At 39.3% G+C, this 21,967-nt stretch overlaps 1 protein-coding gene across 17 annotated transcripts in view; it reads left to right on the top strand.

Moving 5' to 3' along the window:
• The window catches only part of CDC14B (cell division cycle 14B), a 70,926-nt gene that overhangs the window by 7,053 nt on the left and 41,906 nt on the right, over positions 1–21,967 (top strand). For 9 of the 17 annotated variants that reach the window (XR_009460998.1, XR_009461000.1, XR_009460999.1 and 6 more), the window contains exons 1-5: positions 2,593–2,693; positions 3,270–3,363; positions 4,629–4,704; positions 7,215–7,307; positions 17,947–18,023. Coding sequence is in view for 14 of the 17 variants with exons in the window: in XM_059724852.1 (XP_059580835.1) it covers positions 2,648–2,693; positions 3,270–3,363; positions 4,629–4,704; positions 7,215–7,307; positions 17,947–18,023 (386 nt within the window). In the remaining 3 variants the exon portion in view is untranslated. Of the gene's footprint in view, positions 1–2,592; positions 2,694–2,760; positions 2,862–3,269; positions 3,364–4,628; positions 4,705–7,214; positions 7,308–17,946; positions 18,024–21,967 lie in introns of those variants that run through there. The other 8 variants (XM_059724855.1, XM_059724853.1, XM_019478027.2 and 5 more) reach the window with 4 other exon arrangements.

The following is a 21,967-nucleotide window of genomic DNA, read 5'->3' as shown; positions in this document are numbered from 1 at the left end:
AGTTAATGTCAGCTTTCATTTCAGTTGAAATAATTATTTCCAAATGTGGGATTTTAACATAGGAAAATACTGTGGTGCTTTTTTCTTTTTTTTTTTTTAAGAGATACTAATTTTTATATGAATAAATAAAGAACTGCTCAGTCATTTGAGTGGTCCCAGAGTCCACAGCATTTGATTGCAGCATTGGGGCCTAAAGCACAGTTCTTATACTATAACAGTATTATATAATGTTGCTTTCTGAAACCATACTAATCTTTGGCTACTGCAAAACTGAGATGGAAATGCTTTTGAGGAAAAGTGAATACAGTAGCTACAGTGAGTAGTTTGTCATTGTGCTGACAACACACTAAGCTAGAGGTATGACTAAGCAAAGGTAAACAAACTAATTCTGTTCTAAAGCACTAGTATTTTTTTTCACCTCCCATTAGGGAATGCCTTCAAAAGACAGAGCATGCTACTTTCAGTTTTATTGCAGAACGGTTGTTGGGAGCGTGCTTAAATTGACAGTTTCTCTTGGTGATGGCACTTATGCACAGTTCTTATTTTAAGGCTGCTGTGTAAACTGAAAACCTTTAAACTTCAACTCTCTAAAATCATTCTCATGTTCTGAGGATAGGAACAGTTGTGATCAAAAAAATGAGACATAATAGAAAAGTGCTAAGAGTGGTTCTCGCATAGTCCTTGTATGCTGCACACCCAAACCCTGGACCCTAATTTTCACTTATTTAATGTCATGTGAAACAGTATTTAGATTTGAAGGTTAACAGTGTACATGTATTACTGAACTGTTGGTACTGTGCACTATTGTTAACTCACTATTTATTTATATATTGATGCATTTATATATTTTTTGAAACCTACAAATTTGTATAATAAGCAAACTGAGTATACTTTTTCTTGGGGGGAAAATAGCCAGGCCAACAAAATACTGTCAGTTTTTATAGGTTGTCAAAAACTTTCTTCTGTGCTCTGGAAGGTGAGAGAATAGCACTTGTAACTCCTCAAATTACAGATTTTACAGCCTGTCTGAACTGTTTGCAGCACGCAGTCTTAGCCCATAATGACTTCTAATAAATGCTAAAGACAAACTTTTTACATACACCTTACTTCATGAAGAAAGCATGCCTTCCTTACGTAGGTTCCTAAAACTGACATTTGGCAAATGTTATGAAAGATGCTTCCAAAATGCTGGTATAATGTAATCAACATTTCAGTGATTCATATTTGTTTGAAAAATTGGTTTTCACTTTTTAAAAAATGCTAGGGTGGTTGTTTTATACATGTACGCTTATTTTAAGTGTCTTGTCTCAAAATGCCAAGCATCCAAGTCACTGATAGTTGGATTTTCAAAGAGGGTGGAGGGAACTAAGCACACAATGCCCATTGATTCTTTCAGCTGAATTTTGGTATGTAAATCCCTCAGGCTGTCTTAAAATCCCAGCCTCTTGAAGATCTAGACCATAGACAGCCATTTTGTAAATCTGTTACCAAAAATCCTCTTTTGCTTGAACAAACCCTACATTGCGTTTGTAGGGGGAAGGAAGATTAGAAAATTAGGCTATCTTCCCTGCATCAGTAAATTTGAGGCAAAGAATATGAAATGGAGGAATGGTTGATATCTCTTAAAAAATGTTTGCTTTTACATTTTTTGCATAGATGATGTGTGTTTAATATTGAAGTAATGTCACTTTTTAATTTTGCAAAAAATAAAAAAAAATCCTTCAGGCTAAAAGTATTCAGTACATCATAGCATTTTGCAGGACTTTTTCTTTTTTATCTCTTTTTAAAAAGTGCTACTGCAAAGTCTTATGCTTATGACTACTGAGTTAGACTGTGTGGTAATGCAATCTTCAGCCAAGGTGCCCCAGGCACCCTGGAGAGATCCTTTAAAGGGAGGCCTCAGGAGATAAGATGATAAGGGAGGGTTCAGTCCCTGTTTGGCTGTTCCCTTGCCCCCACTGCCTGGAAACCTAATTCCCCGTAATTTTCTGGAATGGTTGAGCCCGTGTTTATTGAGTCTTGGCATTGTGGAGAAAACCTAATTTGCTGGAATATTTAAGTGCTTGTCATTGAGCCTTGGCCTTGTGGCCAAAACCTAATTTCCCATCATTTTCTGGCATACGTAAGCACACGTCACTGAGTCTCGGTGTTATGGAGCGAACGTAGTTGTCCATCATTTTGTGCTGTACTTCAGCACACGTGTCTTGAGTCCGGGTGTTGTGGCGCAAACCTCACTTGTCGTCCTTGGTGCTGGCGGGCGCGCACGGCGGCCGGGGCTGCGGGGAGGCGGCTGATGTGGCTTGTGCCGGCTCCGCACAAGTTTCCTCCCGGGCGCCGGTGTGGGAGGGGCGGGTGGGCTCGCGGTGCCTGGGACGGGAAGCGGTCTCCGCGTTGGGCGCGGGCCCGCCTGGTCCCAGCTGTGCGGGGAAGGGGCACCTCGCGTCCGGTCGGGAGGCGGGGGAGGCCCTCGGCCCGGCCTGTGCCGCCCTGTCCCCTGAGGCGCCGCTCAGGGCAGGGCCCAGCCACTCCCCCCAGCCGCGGCTGCGTCGGCAGCGGGCCGGGGCCGGGGCCGGGGGAGGCGGGAAGCGCCGCCCGCTCGCCCTCCTGTGGCCGGGGGGTTCCGGGGTCCGGCGGATGCGCGGGGAGCATGAGCAGCCGCAGGGCGGCGAGGCCCGCCGCGGAGCTCCTCCGAGGTGAGGAGGGCTCGGGGCCGGTCAGGGTGAGGGGTGAGGTCCGACCCCCCCCCCCCCCCCCCCCGGGTGTTGCCAGAGGAAGGAGCTGCTCGGGCCCCGCCCCCTCAGAGCCCGGGTGCTTGCACGCTGCAGCAGGAGCTGTTTGGCCAGTGGCTCTTCAGGTCCAAGGTGTTTTTTGGGGGTCAGGGGTCGGGTTGTTGGTCTCTGAGGTGGTCCCTGGCACGCTGGGTTGCTCTGTCGCTTCCGAAAGCAGCCCCAGGTTTCCGCCTCTTGGTGTGGGGGCGTCTCAACCACAAAGCCTCCAAGAGGCAGAGGTGGCTGGCTCTCCCCTGAGCAGCCTCTCTGGCCAAGTCTGGAGAAAGCCCTTTGAATCCAAGCCTGCATGGTTTCCCTGGCCTCTGAAAAAATGTGAGCTAAGCTGGGGACCCCAAAAGGACATTTTTGTACGTCCCGCTCTAAAAGTTACTCATGTTCAAAGCAACACGTCTTTGTTTCTTTGTCTTCCTTTTCTTTTTTTTTTGTATAGAAAGCTGTGACATTGAGAGTAGTATTAGTTTAAAATCTCTTGCGTTTCAGATCGCCTTTATTTTGCAATTCTCTGCCAAAAACCAAAGAGTGGTGCTGCAAACACACACCATTTCTGCATAGATGACGAACTTGTATACGAGAAGTAAGTATAAGTCTTCTTCTTCCTGCCTTCTACAGAATATGCCATGCCTTCATCAGGAAAACCCCAATGAGCAAGGGTTTATGAGTTTTAATTGACTGTAGGGAGCTTACCCTTTCAAAGCTAGTGCATTACAGTCACTTAATTTTACTTAGAATAGGAGCAGGTTATCTCTGAAGAGGGTCTTCTGGCGCTCTACCCATTTCTTTGCTAAAAAATTCCTAACATTTTCTATTTTTAATTATAGAGTGCCTTCCTGTTGGAAGATGATACAGGACCATGTTTTATTATAAGACAGCCCCTGGAATATTGAGCTAGAGCAGGGGTCAGCACCCCCCAGCACACATGCCAAGCATGGCACACAAGGCCATTTTGCTCGGCCCACCACTGCCAGCCCAGGCTTTAAGCAGCTGCTGCCAGCCACAGAGCCCAAGCTGCTCCCAGCAGGCAGCTGGGAGGCTGCAAGCCGTGCTGCAAGTAGACCAGGCTCCATGGGCCTGCACTCCAGCACCTTCCAAGGGAGAAAAAAAACATTGCCAACCCCTGAGCTACAGGGATGTATTTAGTGGTCCAAAATATCTAGGAGAGAATATCTCAACTTCCTAGAACAGTAGTTCAAAAGTTAACAAAGGTGACTTCTCCCTTTAAAAGTTGGAGGTCAAAAAGTTTTGCACATTGAATTGCAAATGAGATGATGAAAGTCATTTATGCTGTACATGGATGGTAACGAATAAGCATGTCCTTAGTTAAAACTTTCTGTTTAGCTTCTTGGTGTCGGGTTTGTACATGTAACAGGGGCTCTAGATGCTTCGGTTTGTTTTGAGCACTTTGGAGATTAGTCCTGTGGAACTCTTTTAATGCCCATTTGACAGTTTTCTGCTAGCAAAACCATTTCAGAATATATTCATGACCTTGTTTTAAAGACCTGCTTTTGTGTTGTCAATTAAAATCAAGAGTTCCTGATGTGTTGCCCAAAAATACTATTTTACTGTAAACTTCCAAACCCTGAAAATGTCCTTATTTTGTCAAATTTTTAGATCTTGTGTGTAGAAGAAAAAATCAAAGTTCTATAAGAATAAAGACTATAAAGTTGTGTTTTCTCCAGTGAATTAGTGCATACTTCCACTGTACTCAAGAAAGGAATTTCAGTGTTTTTGTACCTATTTGTACTTAATATTAGTCTTCATTTGATGAATATGGGTTTTTAAACACATTTCTATACTGCATATACAAGCAAAATCTTTTCTTTTTTTTCCTTCCCCAACAAGCTTCTATGCAGATTTTGGACCACTCAATCTGTCTATGGTTTACAGATATTGTTCCAAGCTAAATAAGAAATTAAAGGTAAAAAAAAACTTTTTTTTCTTTTTCTTTAGTTTTCATTTCAGTTGTACCAAATAGAAATCAGCTTGTGTGGTCATCTCTATAAATTACTCAGAAAAGATATATATTTATTTGAAGTGTATGATGGATATTTAGGTTCTTGGTGAGATTTGTCATAGATTAATATAGTGTACAATTCTGTTCTGGAGTTTGGATAGTGGAAGTGAGGGAAAGAGAATTGTTTGCTCGAAAGACAGTATACTATCAAAACAGTTAACTTTTAAATATTGTTACTGCTAGGTTTCTAGTAAGAAACTTTCTTGTGGTTGGAGTCTTTAAGGAGAGGGTCCCCTTTTCTGGAATTTGGTCTCGTTGGCAATCTGTCATTTTCTAGTGAACTTCAGGGTACAGTGAAACACACGCTTCTATTTAGGCAAAAGGCAGAACAGGGTAGCACCTTAGACTGAACCAGTTAGACTCTGAGGTGCTACACTATCCTGACTTCTGCTTGACTTGAGACTAAGGCAACTGACCTTTTCTTTCTTCTTCTATTTAGTTTTTGTTACATTGTTTGCTGTTTGTGTATGTTGATTTTGACACCATCTCCTGTAGGAACCTGTGTTTTGCTCTTTAAAATATATATTTTAGGCCCTGGTCCTGAAAGGGAAATGAGTACTTTTAATGCTAGGAGATGAAGTTATTTGTTTTCTCACAGACAGTCCTCAGTACTTTTTCAGGATTTAAAAGTACCCGGTTCTGAATGGATTAGCAACTAGTTGCTGTGCCAGTATCTCCATAAATCAAAACAACTAAGTTAAAAATGTCCTATATCAATTTAAAAGGAAGTAGTTGAATTTGGTCAAATTTTAACAGGGGTTGGTGTACAAAATTTGTTAGCCAAATTAAAGAGTTTGTTAAAATACATACTCATAATTATTGCTTGCCTGTTCATAGCAATTGAATTATGAAAAGTTAGGAAGTAGGCAACATATAATAGCAAGATGCAGAGATTTCTCTGTTTTAAAGAAAGTTACGTGCGGGCTGGAATCAAGTTACCTGCTTTGGATACATTTGTAATGCTTGTGGCACAATGAACAGATTTGCTCATGTATGAAAATTTATACTTATTTTGCCTGCAGATCACTTTACAGAAGAAGTCTGTGTTCAGAAAAAAAAAAAAGTGAATAAATTGTATTGAGAGAGGTTGGCAGCCTTAAAGGAACAGTAGGCCAAATAAAGCAGCTAGGGCTGAAGGTACAATGAAACACATCAGGCTGCAACCAGATTGCCCTTGCTGTCACTTCTCCTGCAGCTGCTCCAAGCTGCTTGCTGCTGCCCAGCTTTGTGCTGAGGGCTGCTCTCTAGTGCTTTTCCCCTCACTGCTGATTCCCATAGTCACTAACTGCCACCAGTGATGAATTCAGCAGAGAGAGAAGCAGCAACTGCTGTAAGAAGGCAAGAGAGACAGAGAGGAAAAGGGAGGCCTGGGGCAGCAGCAGATGATATTGCAGCAAAACAGTTCAGGCGTAGAGGAATGCAGGGAGCAAACCCATCTCAATTCCTCTAGGACCTTGGCAGCTAGATAAAAGATGGGGAAGTGCAGTTGGGATACAGTTGACTGCAAGCTGGAGAAGGTGAGAGAGAGAAGGCCTTTACTTAAAGGATCCTTTTCAGACCTCCCATTCCTTTGGTTAGCCTACGTTGCACTGAGGGTGGGAGCTGCCTGCTGCAGCTGTCAGCACCCTACACTCTGAAGTAGTTGGGAAATAGGGTTTGCAGAAGGATACAAATGAAGGAGCCAGATCTGCTTGTGACAGCTCAAACTTTCAACATCTGTCATAGCAACATAGTTCAGGTCAAAGTGGAAACTGCCAGGAGCTGCTTTGTAAGAAAATTATATTAATGTTGTCTATTTTCAGGGCTTCTGAAAATGAGTTGACAACACAGGACTCAAATAGAACATTTTAAGCCATGAAAACATTTGGCAGTGCACAGGGCTGGGGTTAGGAGATCAAATTTAACTACAGTGGAAACTATATTTGAATAGTTGATTACATTTAAATTTCTGTTTTAAATTAAGTGCATCTTTCAAATGGTTAAATATGTTGTAACACTTAAAATGACTGAAGAAAATACCAAAAAAAATCTAACAGCCTTCTACTTATTCATCATAAAACCATTCATATTGGTAGTGGAATATATAGGGTTCTTTTTAATATTCACTTAAGGCATAACATGGTGAGTGTTACTGGCTTATCAATATGGTAGATATTATATTGGTACTATGCTACACTTAAAGATGTGATCCTGCAAGAATACTGAGTACTACTTATGATTGCATATGAAATAATGTACTTGGTTATGTCTTGGTCAGAAAAGCGGTGATTGAAATGTAATTTTGAAAACCTCAGTTTTGAGGAGGCCATTTGTTTTGGCATTTTTTCTCTTTTTCATTGATTTTAAAAATTGTATCAGGCCATGTAGATTTTAAATCCAGTGTGCCAAATACTGTTGTTCATTTCTTGATACAGTCATTTACATTGATAAGGAAGAAAATAATTCATTATACTGGCTTTGATCAGAAAAAGCAAGCAAATGCTGCATTCCTCATCGGCTCTTACGCAGTAAGTATTTAACATTTTACTATAAAGTAACTTGTTTCTTGTCATTCTTCTACATGCAATTCTTAAAGTACCGAGTGATACCTTTCCTCTTAGTGTGGTGGGAAAGGTTCTGAAGGTAAGAATATGGCTTCTTGCTATGGCTTTTCGCATGAAAATTATCCTAACTCTTTCCCATCAAACTGATTAGAGTGGGGTAAGGGTGTTTGCAGGCTTGACACCTATGCTTCATAAAAATTTTCGAGGTTTTTGCAAAAGCCTCTGTGTGCTCCGAAGCCACTTAGGGTGTTTTTTTTTTTTAAAGTGCATGTCTTTTTCATTTTCAAGATGTTTTTATAAATTTCATTTGTTTAAACATTGGTTAATTCTTGATTCTTGATCACATTTCTTCTGTTTTCTAGTGGACAGCTGTTATGTCTTTTATAAAAGACGATGTATTATTTCAGAGTTATATATTGGGGAATGTGTTGCTTTCCTGCCAGAATTTCTAGATAGAACCAAGAGCAACCAAGAAGACCACGTATGATGTGCTCAGCACAGACATGATGTTTTGGAGTATAGAGGGTGCTTGAGGATATGTTGTCAGGTGTTTGGCTGTGTAGCGGAAAACCTATAACTTTCTGGGTTTATATTGTATTGCTCTCTCCCAGAAAAAATGTAACATTTAGTAAGAATTTCTAACACTTACAGTGAAGGACTAATGCACAGTGCTTGAGGAGGTTGTGGTGTACTGCAGACCAATAAACTATGCCTTGATCTGTGTTTTATCTTCATTTTGTTTCTTGACTTTTGCATTTCTCTTTTATTACTGATTAAAACTAAGGAGTAGGGTGAGAAGCATGTGCTCTTCATCTTACTGGAGACTTGAGAGATCAGATTTCATGCAGCTGTGAGTCATTCCCTTTTTATTAGTTTGGGAGGATGTGTAATTCTTGCATTTCTGGGAGTCTCCTTGCTGCTGGTTTGCATTATGAAGTAAGTCCATTTCCTGCAGCCCAGGATCTCTCCTAATTGCTCATCCAGTTATATTAATAAAAGAAATTGACAGTGTCAGCTTTTCAGTAACTGAAGCATCAGAAAGGTTTATTAATGTTCTTGTCCTTAGCATTCTAAAACAGAATGGAAACATGCAGAGTACCTTGCTTCAGCTTAATTGCTTGCAGTTGGGATACTAACTGAATAACATCAGCCACAGATTAAGCAAAATGTAATCTTTAAAAGTAGGTTGATTACATTGTATGCCAAAAAAATAAAAGGAGAGTGCTTTCTGTTATGGTCTGTTTCTTTTCTTCTTTTGCAAGCTTTTGTACTGAGTGCATGTAATATTTGTTATGTGTAGTAGTGCTATGGTCTTGCATGGCACCAAAAAAGCAGTATTTATAACTAGTGGCAACTTGATCTTAAAATTTAAGAATCATACCTCATAATTCATACAGTGCCCATGCCATACAAAGGACACAGTGGAGGGGCATGCTTACATAAATGTGCATAAAAGTATTGGACTATGTTGTTATCCTTAATCATGTGTTAAGGTGAACTGAGAATAGAAGTTTATGCCAGGCACTGAACAGAGTAGTAAACTATTTCTGTCACAAAGAGCTTATTATCTAAATGGATAAGATGGGCACAAAGGGATGTAACACATGAATAAAGTTAATTGGAGGAAAATGTCATGATAGTTGCATGACTTTTTGAAATGGGCTTATTGAAGAGGGAATGGAATGAGAGGGGCTGGTTTGGAGTGATGTTGAAGTGAAGGTACTGAGAAGGGTTGGATGGTCAGTGCAAACAGTCAGTTAACACAGAGCAGATGAGTAAGTTCAGTCATAACTGTACAATGTTCTCTGCATTTCCACAAGTTCTGTTTTTTGGCTGTTTCTGTACTAGTGGGGTAGAGTCTTTGGTCTAGGTGGTGCCTCTTGGCAGTCTTTCTCCAATACCACATGGCAGAGGAAGGGGAGGCATCGCCTTGATCCTAGTGCCTTTCAAATGGGAGCAGGTCTTAATTGTAGTTTTAGGTCCTCTAGAAGTGCTACTGGGTGGATCCCATTTTTCTCCTCTACTGTATTGCAGTTTCTACTTTTGTTCTGTCAGCTGGATCTTTTCTCAGGTTAATATGGTGAGGATGTGACTTCTATCAGTTGAGTGGTATTAGCTGCCTGAAGGGGTCCTAATTTTACCACCTTCTGTTCAGTTGAGGGAATGTGTTGGCCATATTTGTAGGCTGGGGAAGGGAAAAGTTTGCATGGAAAAAGTGCGTGCGGAGGAGGTCAGTGAATTGAAGAGCCCTGTATAATTGCTGTAAGAGAAAAGAATACAAACCAAGTTGTGTTTTCATTATTACACTATCTTGTCATTAAATAAGTGAGTTCCAAATACTCAAGTTTTAAAATCCTTTTAAATGCTTTGCATGAAGAATGAAAAGAATGGTATTCCTGCCATCTCGAATTTCCTGCCAGGTCACAGGAGTGAAACAGTTATACTTAATCTCTCCTCTCAGATACCAGTAAATGTAGCAGCGCAGGTTTGTTGGAGGGACATTGAGCCTTTTAAAAGTAGGTTTTAAAACCTGCTGTGGCTATGACTTTTGAGAGCTGATGGGGAACATTTTTCATGGAATGGTCATATTTATTAGTCTTGTCAGTTCTGATTGACTGCTTTTAAAGACTGGTCAAATTTGGAGTACAATCCATATCTCTGCAGAGATGCATTTAAAAGTGAATTGAAGATTGGCATTGAGAGAGCAAAGTCTTAACACAGCGTGGTAGAATTTTTAATGCAATTAAGTGGTACTTCTCTTAGGTTGAATGTCTAAAATTAAACACAAGTAAGCACTCAAGTGCTATACCCTTAGTACTAATTGGAAAGTCTGTTTTTTAAAACTTGTTTCAACAAAAGGTGAAACTTGCAGATTTGCATCATGTGTAGTCATAAGCAGATGTGACAACACATCTGCTTAAGAGTCAGTGCATATAGTAGCAACATCTATCTCTTGCATTTTTTTCAGAAAGGGGAAAAATCTCTTGAAAGAATGCTGTTCTGCCTTTTTAAAGCAAGTATTAAAGTTCTAGTTAACTGGTGTGAGGTGAACAAACATGTACAAGCAAAACTGGGTTCCTATTTTTCACAGCTGGTAGTTTTTAATATGCTTTTCCATCATTTAACTTGCCTTTCTTCTGTCTTCAGTTAAGAGTTTCTGAATAAGCCTTCAAGGCTAAACGCTGTTTCTTCTACTCCCTTATAGGTATGTGTTGATGTACCAAATCTAGCTCAAGAACTGGGGCTCTTCATTGTAAAAACGTCTTAAACATGAAGAGCAAAGTTTTAATTTTTTTCCAACAAAATAAATGTATTTAACAATAAATGCCCCAATTTCATGATTTGGCACCTTAATTATTTTTATCAGTGGTCCTTCACTATACTTACTATAAATAATGTCATAGTCTGTTAAATTTTCACTGAAGTTATCAAAGTACATAGTAGGTATACATGTGTCTGACCATATCGGACTAGGGCATATCAAGCATGTTCAGTAGCACAGAAAGTATATTGCACTGAAACAAGAAGTCCTGAGCCTTAAAGTATTCGCTTTAATTTTCTTAAAGCTTTGCTCTTAATTGTTAAAACCAGATTTGGTTTTATCTGGAAGCCATCTATGCTCTTTTGGCCTTACTCTAACAGCCAGCAGAGGTTCTTTGAGATGATCTCTACAGTGGTTTCGTTTAATCCTCACCAGGACTTGTGTGTGGATGAAGAAAGCTGCCTCTTTACATTTTATTTCAACTGTATTAAGAAACAAATTTTACTTTTCATGCCCCACCTACCCTGGCTCCTATCCCTTTTACTGCATTAACTTAGTAACAGTGTTTCTTTTCTCAGGCCTGGCACTAATTATGTACTTGGAGGGCAACCCTCCAGGGGTACCGCCCCAAGAACTGCTGTAATTCAGGTCACCTTCTCCAGGACTCATCTCTGTACTTTGTCTATTTTCTCACCTTCTTTCTTCAGGGTAAGCAGTGTTTCCTTCACCCATTCTGATCCATAGTATTGTTTTTGCTTTCTTAATTTACTAGTGTCCACTTCCTAGGTATGACATTATTTTGGGTAGAAGGGGAGAGAGCTGTAGGAAACAATAGCTCCACTCTGTGTAATGTTTCTCCCTTAGTGTGGCAGAGAGATTTATCTCCAGCCAGGAGTGAGTATGGAAAGGAGTTGACTCTGTAGGGGAGGGGTGAGGTGTGGGTAGGGGGAGAGTTGGGTGTAGAGAAAGGGGAAGTGGAGCAGAAATATAAAAACTCCTTTGCTTATTATTAATTTAAGTAAAAGCTGCCTGAAATAGTCTTTCTCCTTCAGAATTTGTCATTTACGATAGGCCTACAGTTATTATTATTTTTAAAGTTACCATGGTGGCAGTTTTTCCTCCATCTTTACCAAGTGGTTCTAGTTAATGTACTTTCCAGACTGTCTCCTTGGTAGAAGCAATGTTGTTTTCTAGGATGCCTTTCTTTCTGCTGCCTTTCCCTTTTGACATTTGTAAGCTGGGGTACATCCCAGTATCTCATCACTAATCTGTCCTCAGGTAATGGCTTTCTTAGGCTTACCTCTCCATTTGCAAGGTTTTTGAAGGTTTGTTTTTTCCCCTTCCCTTTCTTTCAGGAGGAACTAGATGAGGTGCCAGAGACGGGAGGGTCACTGCTTTTGGGCCTGTTTTGATTAATATTTCTGCGCACATGCATGTAATAAGACACTTAGCTATCACTGACCACCTGCATGTTTTATCCTAATGTAAGAGATTATTTAACTTTTATTCATAGGCTAGTTTTTCAAAGTATTTTTAATCTTTTTCCTACTATCTGAATATTTTCTTGTAAGAATAATATTAAAGTGAAAAACTATCAGTTAAATTCTAGTCAACTGAAAACTTAGGTTCTGTATTTGCAAACAAATTTTAATGCAATATAAATATTTAATGCTAATAATTTATGGATCAGTATCATAATATATTAGCTTTTACATTCAGCGTGGGGTTTGTTATTTATTGCAGTTTCCTGCTGTTAGAATGATTATTTGGAGAAGTGATTTTTAACAAGTGACTCATAAAATATGTTTGCAGGCAGCTGAAATTAATCTCATTATTTTCTCTTTTTTTTAACTCATTTATAAACTGTAAGATTGTGTAGCAGCCTTTAACTATTTTATAACCCAGGATTTGGGGGTAGATGTTCAAACATTTCAAATGCTATAAAAGACTTGCGTTTTTGGGATGCAAACAATTTATTTTGTACAATTTTTAACTAGTTCGGAATGGCGTATTTACTGGTAAATAAGCTAATCTTCCTTGAAGCATAAATATGTATAGTGATATTACAGAACAAGGTAAAATCTCTTTCTACGATCATATGTACTAGATGTTAAGGTGCCCCTTTCAGACAGCTTCCCGTTCTTCACTCTCAAAAACCCCCTTTTTGATGGTCATGTTGTTAATTGTGGAAACCTACATTTAATACTTGGGCTGTAGTTTGAAACCACTAGTGGTGCCAAGACAGTTACAGACTAACAAATTCTAGTAAAAGAGTTGTTCTCTCCTTCATTCAGTGGTAGATTCTAAATTTTCCTACAGAGCTGGCTGGGGAGGAGACAGGGCATACAGAACTATACTTTTTCCAATTTAATTCAATTTAGTATCAACAGGATTATGTGGAAAAGACTGCAAGATCCAGACTGGTGTTTGAGAACAGCTGTGGAAAAGCACAAGTACTCACAATAAACTCTTCTGTGTCTCCCTGTTTAATTCACATCCCATATGTTTTTTAACTCAAAAATGATGCCTGTATTGAAATAGCTGTTAGCAATAGCACGCCAGTATCACCCCTGCTAATCACAAGGTTCTGACTGTGTTTTTTTTAAGGCCAGAAGGATGTTTCTTATATTTACATATAAAGCCAAAATGGAATTTTAGATGATTACATTCAATGTTAGTGTTGATAATTCAATATAATGGCAAATGCATAGTTATTCTGGATTGAAAAGTGCTTGTTCTGGGTCCTAATGATTTCATTGACAGCTATTCTAAGCATATTTTTAAAAACCCTTTTAAATGTTTTTAATAAAAGCAATTCCTGCTGGGTTTTGAAGTGAAAATTTATTGTGTGCTCATGAGCAGAGCAACAGATATGTCCATTGTACAAGTCATTTTTTCTCTTTTAGAAGCCTTTTTTTATTATTACTATTATTATTTTTAAATAAACAGCTGGCTTTTGCCTGCTTGAAAAGGGGATCCCAGGGAAATTTGTGCTGTTGTATGTGTACGGATTATACAAGGAACGTTTCCAATTTATTTTTGTATGATTTCTTGTCCTTAAATAGCTTGTTTCTAAAATTGCATTTGATAGTGTTGTTACTTCCAATTCTCAGTAACCTCTTCTCTCCTTTTAAATATTGTGTGTTGTTATTGACATTAGTGAAAGTACAGATTTCACAAAAAGTAGCTATTTTTAAGAGTTTATGAAATCCTGGAAAATATCTCTGGGTTTCACTGATGAAAGCTAGTCTGTTCTAACAATCTGATTTTCAGCTCTCACAGTTTTTTTGGTCTAGTATTTTCTTCCCCATGTCCTAATGCAGTGCCTGTCCCAAAATGTGTCGGGACCTCTGTCTCCAGCCCGTCTTTTGCTTTAGTTTGCAGTGGTTTCACGTGAAGGAAGCTGCTGAGCGATGAACACTTGCTCCCTTTGTTCTTCTCAAGTGTTATACCTGTAGTCCATTCATTGTGTACCTACCTTGGTGCTCATCCATTGGTGGTCCAGTCCAATGTACTTTGTCCAACCAATGGAGGTACTGTCCATATGTGTTTCACGTGCCAGGCATCTAGTAAGACGTGACCATATAGTTGGAATCTTTCCATCCTTAATTGGGACTTTTAGGTACCAGGACAAGCTAGCTCCTGCAGCTGCGTTCTTATCTTTTGAATGCATGGAAGATGGGGCCACTTCTCTTCCCAAGATGCACTCTACTCCCAGAAAAAAACATCTCTATTTCTGGAATGTGTGAGAACTGCCTTGTTACAAAGCTGCTCCCCTGCTAGGCTATGAGGGCCTGATTTTGTTTTGTAGCACACTAGTTAGCCACACTTTTATATTGAATGATAAGCAATAAGCACTAAATAAATAACATTCTAAACATTTGAAATTTTAGCCATCACTCATCTGTGGTATTATTTTTAGTTTATACTGTCCCCCTGCCATCATAAAAACTTCACTGCTGCACTACAATATTTCCATAATTCAACCGTTATTTAGTGTCTTCAGTACCATGTGTCTGGCCTCTTTTCACCTTGACTGCTTCTTTCTCTATGGTGTTATTGCCAAGATATTTTCCTTATATATGAGAAAAATACTTTATGGCCTTCCACTTGCATATAAACACTGAAACACTCTGCTTCAAAAGTAGGTCATAATATCGGTTTTCCTACATTAACTAAGTTCTATAATATCCTCTTGCTTAGAGATGCATGTGATTTGTTTTATCAAGTCTTGTGGCTGCAACAAGTTACATATAAAACGGTCTCCCAAATAAAGTTCATTAAGACTATTCTTTTTTAAAAGCTTATGAAAAAGCTCCAGTATCCCTTCATATCTTTTGTCTTCAGTGGTTGTGCTCCATATTACTTCTCTTTTGCTCTGTACTTTCTCCTTTAGGGTTTCTGTCTTGGAAACTGACACCTTTTTTGTGTTGACATGATATTAGATGTGCTTATGCTCAGTGTAGTTAAGAACAGTCAGGGCAAATAATCATCCTGGACTTAAAAAGAGCCCTTGTCTATGACAAATGTTGATATTGTGTTGTGTGCATGTGTTTACAGTACTATTTTAATAATAATATAATTTCTCAGGTGCCAAGTCTGTACTTAAACTTGTTGGTATAGTAATGTTAGTTAAGGATATAATGACCTTTCTATACTTTCAGAGCCTTCCTGTAGATGTGCTGGGAAAAGAGTGTTTTTGTCACTACAGACTTGTAGTAGAGAATATCTTTTATTATACCAACAAGATTTTTGCAGAAAAAGGTTGTTTAATTTCTTTTTGTCACTACAGCTTTTGTTCAGGGAAAAAAATTTAAGCTATAATACTGAAAAAACACTCTACTGTACACTGAATTTGTGCGAGGAGGGTAGGCAGTGTAAGCTACATTCCTTCTGTTTGTATAGACTAGGCCTGGGCTGTCCAACTTCTAAGCAGCTGGGGGGGGCTGCATCAGTAAAGGCTGCAATCGGGGTGAGCCATGGGACCCCAGGCTGCACACTGTGGATACTTTTGCCACTGTACCCCACACCTGTTCTTCTTCGCCACCCCTGCCTTTTGCTGCACCATGATCCCAGCCTCACAGTCTACAACACCATGCCACACTGCCCTACCCTCTGTGATGGAGGCAACAGCCTGGAGTCTCCTGCTGCTGTTGCAATCAGAGCAGTATGGAGAGTACTGGCCAAGCAGGGTCACATGTGGCCTGCAGGCCACCAGTTAGTCCTGGACTAGACCGTAGTATGGACAAAGCTTTCCTGTTTGCTTGTACCATTCCATGCATATATTTTGTAAGCTTTTGGAGGCAAGGAAATTGTTTAGTATATTTATTTATGTTTAGTGTATTTGACTGACTGCAAATTGCAGTGCAAGGCATTTGCTGCTACTTGGATTAACAGTAACTTGCATTTGTAGTGCTACTGGATGTGTAGCCTATGTTTACCAAAGCAGGATTGAATGTTCTTGGAATACAGCCTATACTTCCAATCCATGTAATGAATAAGTATGGTGTTTAAGCTGTATAGTCCTGGGAATACTAATTAGGTAGTTAACACAGAATAGTAGTTGAGGAACAGCTTTTGAACAATGCTTGCATTCAGGAGAAACAGGAGACTAAACTTTGTTTATGCAAATTAGCATAATTAAATGACCAAAAGTAAACTGTCTAAAGTTGGGGTTCGTATGAAGAGAGCTGTATTTTTATTTTGTTCTCCTACTAGCAATAGCACTTATTTTTCTAGTTATTCTGCTTGTATGTGGTCAAGTCAGAGTATAAAATGGTAAAAGGTAACCATTGGTGTAGGGATTTTTTGGGAGGTGACTTGTTTTTTTTTCTTTTGTGTAAATGCTTCCAGCTTTGTTACCAATTCATATTCAAATCCTACTCTTAATCACCTATCCCCATGGAAAATAATTTGTTAAACTTCAGAGCTATGCTAAAACATGACTCAAGCTGTCTGTCAAGCTGGGTAAACATAACTGTAAGGCAACACCCACTTTTCCTAAAGAAAAAAAGAAAATTAAAACTGGCAAATGAACCTAGATTTGTCTTTAACTTTGAGAGGAAAGTTCATTTTAAGTAGATTTTTGTTCATTTGAACAGAAACCATAGAGAATCTATTAATCTAAGAAATATTAATTGTCTAATTTAAATTTTACAGGCTTCTTGTTTTTACATTTTAAATTTCAAGTAACTTCCTAAAACAACTAGATTCTATTTGCACTATTGAAAAGCTATAAACTGTCAGCTGAACAATTCAAAAGATTCTTACCTCAGTAAATGACAGTTGTTACATGGCAATTTTTTGTTTTATTTACAAAGGTGGCCCATGGAATACTTTTTAATGAGAGAAAGCAGATATTTCCTCATAAGGGGAAGAATATCCAGTTCTTTGGTGTGAAGTTTCATATTAAACTTGGACCATACTAAGGGCACTTACATTGGGAGACTGACCTACTACAGCAGTGGTTGTCAACAGGTCCTGTTTAACCAGTAACAAAACCAGTGAGTGGTTTGACTCCTCATTGTTAGTCATCAGCAATGGATCAGTCTCCCAGCAGTTTTAAAAGCTTCTGTAATGAACTAGGGCTTCATTGAGCTGATGTTTTTGTTTTGCCAAGTCTCTTTGACAATGGAATGTTTTTAATATTTGGTACTAAAAAAATTTTGCCCTCATTACATTCTCAGGTTTTGTTGCTTCTATTGAGGTTCAAGTCTGCAGTTTTTCTCTTCTGTTGGCATCTGGATTTGATTAACGAACACTGTTTTAACCCAGTGTTTGTTCAGGCTGTGCAGTATAGGAAATGCAAGATTTGGATTGCTGCACATCATCTACTTCAGCTTTTGGAGGATCAAAACACCTACTTGCTACTACTTATCTTTGCCTGCTGAGTAGATTGGTTACTTTTACTTTGTTGTTCTTTTGGTATGAGAGAGAAAATAAAAATCCATAGATAATATCTTAATTTTTAATATTGTTTTAAAATTTCTAAATTTTTCTTTTCTCTGTAATGCCTCTTCATAGACATATTGCAGAAGCATTTAGTAGGTAAAGTGTCACAAGCAATTTCACGGGAATCTGAAACTTCACAAAAGTCCTGCAAGTCTGTCCAGTAGATAGACTAATTCATATTCTTGCTAATATTGGCATAATATTATGTGGCATCTGCTCTATTTTAGTTCACTGCATCATCTGCTTAATTTTTTGTTGTTGTTGTTCTTGATGCCATGCTTGCATGGCATTAGTGAGCATATGTATTTAAAGGCATTTTGGTTGCGAGAGATTGTTATTGAACTTAAAATTACCATTACAGATTTTTCTTTTTCCTTCTTCTAAAAACAGATAATATACTTGAGAGAATCCCCAGAGAATGTGTACAGGCTCTTATTGTCTGGAACCATCTCTTACCTTCCTTTCAGGTAAATATAAAAGCTTTATGCATTCTAGTCTATGAAAATATGAATCTTGTGCAGAAGTGCTGATTTTGGGTCCTTTGGTTATGACTGCTGTACATTTTGTCATATGGAACTGCCTACTGGAAAGGAGGTCAGGTAGTGAAATGACAGACATATGGCAATGAAAATGTTGGAGTAATAGTGTAACTATGATGGTCCAAGAAATATGCAAGAATCAAGGATATTTTTGGTGGTAACATCTTTTATGAGACCAGGTCTGAGAAAGTAAAAGGTAAGGTAACTGTGAACAGTATTTATCATAAGCTGCATCTGCTTCTTTCTTGGACTTGAAGAGTACTTTGTGCTCCAGAGCTTGTCTAAAATCTCTCCCAACCATGCAGTTGGTCCAGCAAAAATATATTGCCTCCTATCCCCCACCCCTTCCCCTCCTCCCCCTTCCAAAAAGCATGCATCTTGCCTCAGAAGTGCACTAGCAGAACTGCACATATAAGTCTTATTTGGCTGCATGTTTATTTTCATTGGTTCTCTAATCTGTTGTGTATTTTGCTGGGATTTGCACCGAAAAAGCAAATTGCAATGTTAATACATTTTAAATTTAAAATGTTAGTCGAACTACATTCTCTTAAGCACTTGTCAAACACTGTATTGATATTTTTGTGATTTGCCATAGTTTTGATATTATATCTTACTGAATATGCTACCAAGCTAACTAATGCTAAATAATTTAGCATTTTTGTGTGTGAAATGAAATTTTTGTGGTTGCTTCACCTCCTGAGGTTTATATAAACCTAGGAACTCCAGGTTATAGACATCTGTCTGTTATTTTATCAGAAAGCTGAACTGGGTTGATAGGTCATGAAGATGAGCAACTTTCTCATTTTTTCTCCCTAGCCATCTAACAATTTAAACTGGGTTGGTACCTAAGAAGTCAAAGGAACAATTAAAAAAAAAAAAAAAAAAAAAGTGCACGTCAGAACTGTTGTTCAAAATTGTGGTTGCTACAGGATGAGTAATCTAATTACAACAGCTAAGCTTTTTTTACTATAGCAGCTGTTTTCCTGCTTTCCTACAAAAAGTAAAGTTTCTCTATGGCATTTTTCAGTTCCTATCATGTTCTTTTTCTCTTCTTGACAGTGGCAGGATTTTGGGAAGACTTCCATCTGTTTGTAGAGTTCCAGTAATGGAAGTAATAGTTCTCTTCTCTTCTTTGAAAACTGTATTTAGCTTGTAAAATACAAGGTGAAATCCAGGTGTCAGTGGCAAAACTTCCACAGATTTTGGCAGAGCCAGGATTTTGCCCAGTGTTCAAATCTGATTACAAGTAGAGGGGATACTAACGAGAACTATGAATTACAATGGTGCTCTAGTTTCTGTTCTGCTCATAAGATGTCCACATTAAAAAAGCAATTCCTTTCTCATATCCAAGAATATATGCAGTTTCTGTTCATAGTCACTATTATAATAGTCTAGGGATTTCTGTTAATGTCTTGTGGAGAAATTTTTTGTATCCTGTTATCAATTTCCTGAATGAGTTTCTATTACTTCCTTCCCTTGGCATTTTTCTCTTTTTATACCAGCTAGGGAAGTGGATAATGTAAAAAGGGAGTGCCAGCAGTTAGACCTCTGAAATTCTTGTTCATACCAGTTTAATTCAGAACATTAAAACACTTTTGTTATACGTAAATTTTATAACCTATGACATTATTTCACTCCAATGCTTCAAAATGCATAGTTGGTGGGGGGGGGTATAGTTTACAGTGAGACACAAATACAAACTGGAGGAGTTTGGGGGAGTGGGGAAAAGACTTGAAATAAGAGGTAATTGAGTCCAATTTGTGCTGCATGGTATTATTGTACAATTGAAGTGTCACTGATATTAAGCTGCTGCTTTTAACATTTTAGTAGAAAAGCAAGGGCACATTATGTAGGATAGCATCTATGAATGGGGGAGGAGGAAGAGGAAGTGTTGTGTGTTGTCATAAATTATTTATTGCATTTCTAAAAAATGGAATAACTGCCAGATACTGCACTAGAATATATCCTGAAATTTTGAGCCATACTTTTTCTTGATTTATTATTATTTTTTAACTTGGCAGAGGATATAGAGCATTCCCTCCTTAAATCAGTTGCAAGTCTATGGCTGGCAGTTTCATACAATCATTTGTCAATTGATATTGTACTAAGAAAGCATTCTGTTCTTAGCTTAAGAGGATTTAAAAAGAAAAATAACAAAAATAACGTTATTTTTCCTTCCCCACAAGATTGAAGAAATAGTTGTATAATAAAGAGCATTTTCTAAATTAAGACTTAAAATATTTAGTTGGATTATGCTTCAACATAATAAGAGACTTGTTTTCATGTAACTACCATGTAATAAATTAAAAATTAGGGAACACTGTTATTAGAAGGAAGTAATCTGGTCATCTACATATACATACTTCTTATGGGTTTTTTAAAAATCTTTTTCAATACCTAAGAAATTGGAGTACACTAGGGATGTAAATGATTAATTAAGTACCCATTTAAATTCCCCTAATGTTATCAGTTAAACAGTTAACCAGTAGCACGCATCTACTGGAGACAGGCCCCCATCTGTATGTTCTTTCTTGAAGTGGCTGCAGCAGGCTGGGAAAACCCCTCAGCCATGCTGCCAACTGCAGTTTTTATAGGGCTGTGGCAGGTCTCGTTGCTGCTGCCTGCAGCCAGCCTTGACCCCCAGGCAGTTGTGTGTTGGTGGCAGCAGTGGATTGGGAAAGCCTCTTGTCTGTGGCTGCCTGGGGAGCCAGGCCAACTGCAGGCAACAGCGGCAAGCCCCACCACTGTCCCTGTGAAGCCTTGGGTGGCAGCAGCAGGCTGGGGAAAGTTCCTCACCCGCTGCGGCTGCCAGTACATGGCTGTCTGAGGGCTGGGACTGAAAAGTGGCTACACCATGGTCCTCAGAGCCCCGACCTGGCTCGTTGCTGGCAGTGGATGCACACATACCTCATGGAAAACGGCAGGGGAGCCACAAGAGTCCCAATCCATCTTGTGGCAGTGCAGCCCTGGCCCCTTCCCCACCATCTGTCCAGAGGCACAAATGTATCCACTGCTGGCAGTGAGCTGAACCGGAGCTTCACAGACCCTAGTGCAGCCGCTTGCAGCCTCCCCGCCACCTGGCACAAGCAGCCCTGCCTACAGCCCAGGCTGGCTGTTGCAGGTGGTTGGGAGGCTGCAAGCAGCTGCATCAGGATTTGTGGAACCCTGACCCTGCCTGTTGCCAGCAGCAGGTGTATGTGTGCCTGAGGGCAGACAGTGCGAAAGGGGCTGGGGCTGCGCTGCTACAAATAGGATCAGGCCCCTTACAGCTCCCCCGCCATTTCCCTGCCATAGTAGGTACTAGTTTGCCCTCCCTGCTTCTCCCTCCCTAGGTACTAGTCCCCAATCCCTTCCTCCCTCCTTCCTGCCTGCCCTGCTGCCATCAGGGGCACCATGCCACTTCCCTTTTCCCGCCCCCGCTTTCCTGCTGGACTGTTCTTCGCCTCATGCTAAATGAAAATCAGTAAGGTATTACTGGTTATCAATATGTGAACAATTAAATGTTTAACTGTTCACATCCCTAGAGTATACAGACCTTGCTGGAAGTGCAATTCAGAAATTTTATCAAGCAAGATAAACATTTTGCTGAGAAATGTTGATATCTAAATTTCTGACACCCCCCCCCCCCAACTTGGTTAGCATTGTGTTCCCAATAAAAGTCGAAAGCAGCACTTCTGCAAAGGTTAGGAGGAGGGAAATGGCTGGAATAATAAATATTAAGTGTGTTAATATAGAATGTCAATAAAACAACAAATAAATAAAGCTGGAACTGCAAGCAGTGGTGCATTTCTTTTGAACTAACAAGTAACTGTCTTTTACTGAAATCTCATGAGCAATAACTGAATTTTTGCTTACAGAATCAGAAAAGGTTT

The sequence above is a fragment of the Alligator mississippiensis genome, chromosome 3 (assembly GCF_030867095.1).
Source record: "Alligator mississippiensis isolate rAllMis1 chromosome 3, rAllMis1, whole genome shotgun sequence".
NCBI lineage: Eukaryota > Metazoa > Chordata > Crocodylia > Alligatoridae > Alligator > Alligator mississippiensis.
The sequence above is the reverse complement of the archived record's forward strand: the minus strand, read 5'-3'. Positions and strand labels throughout refer to the sequence as shown.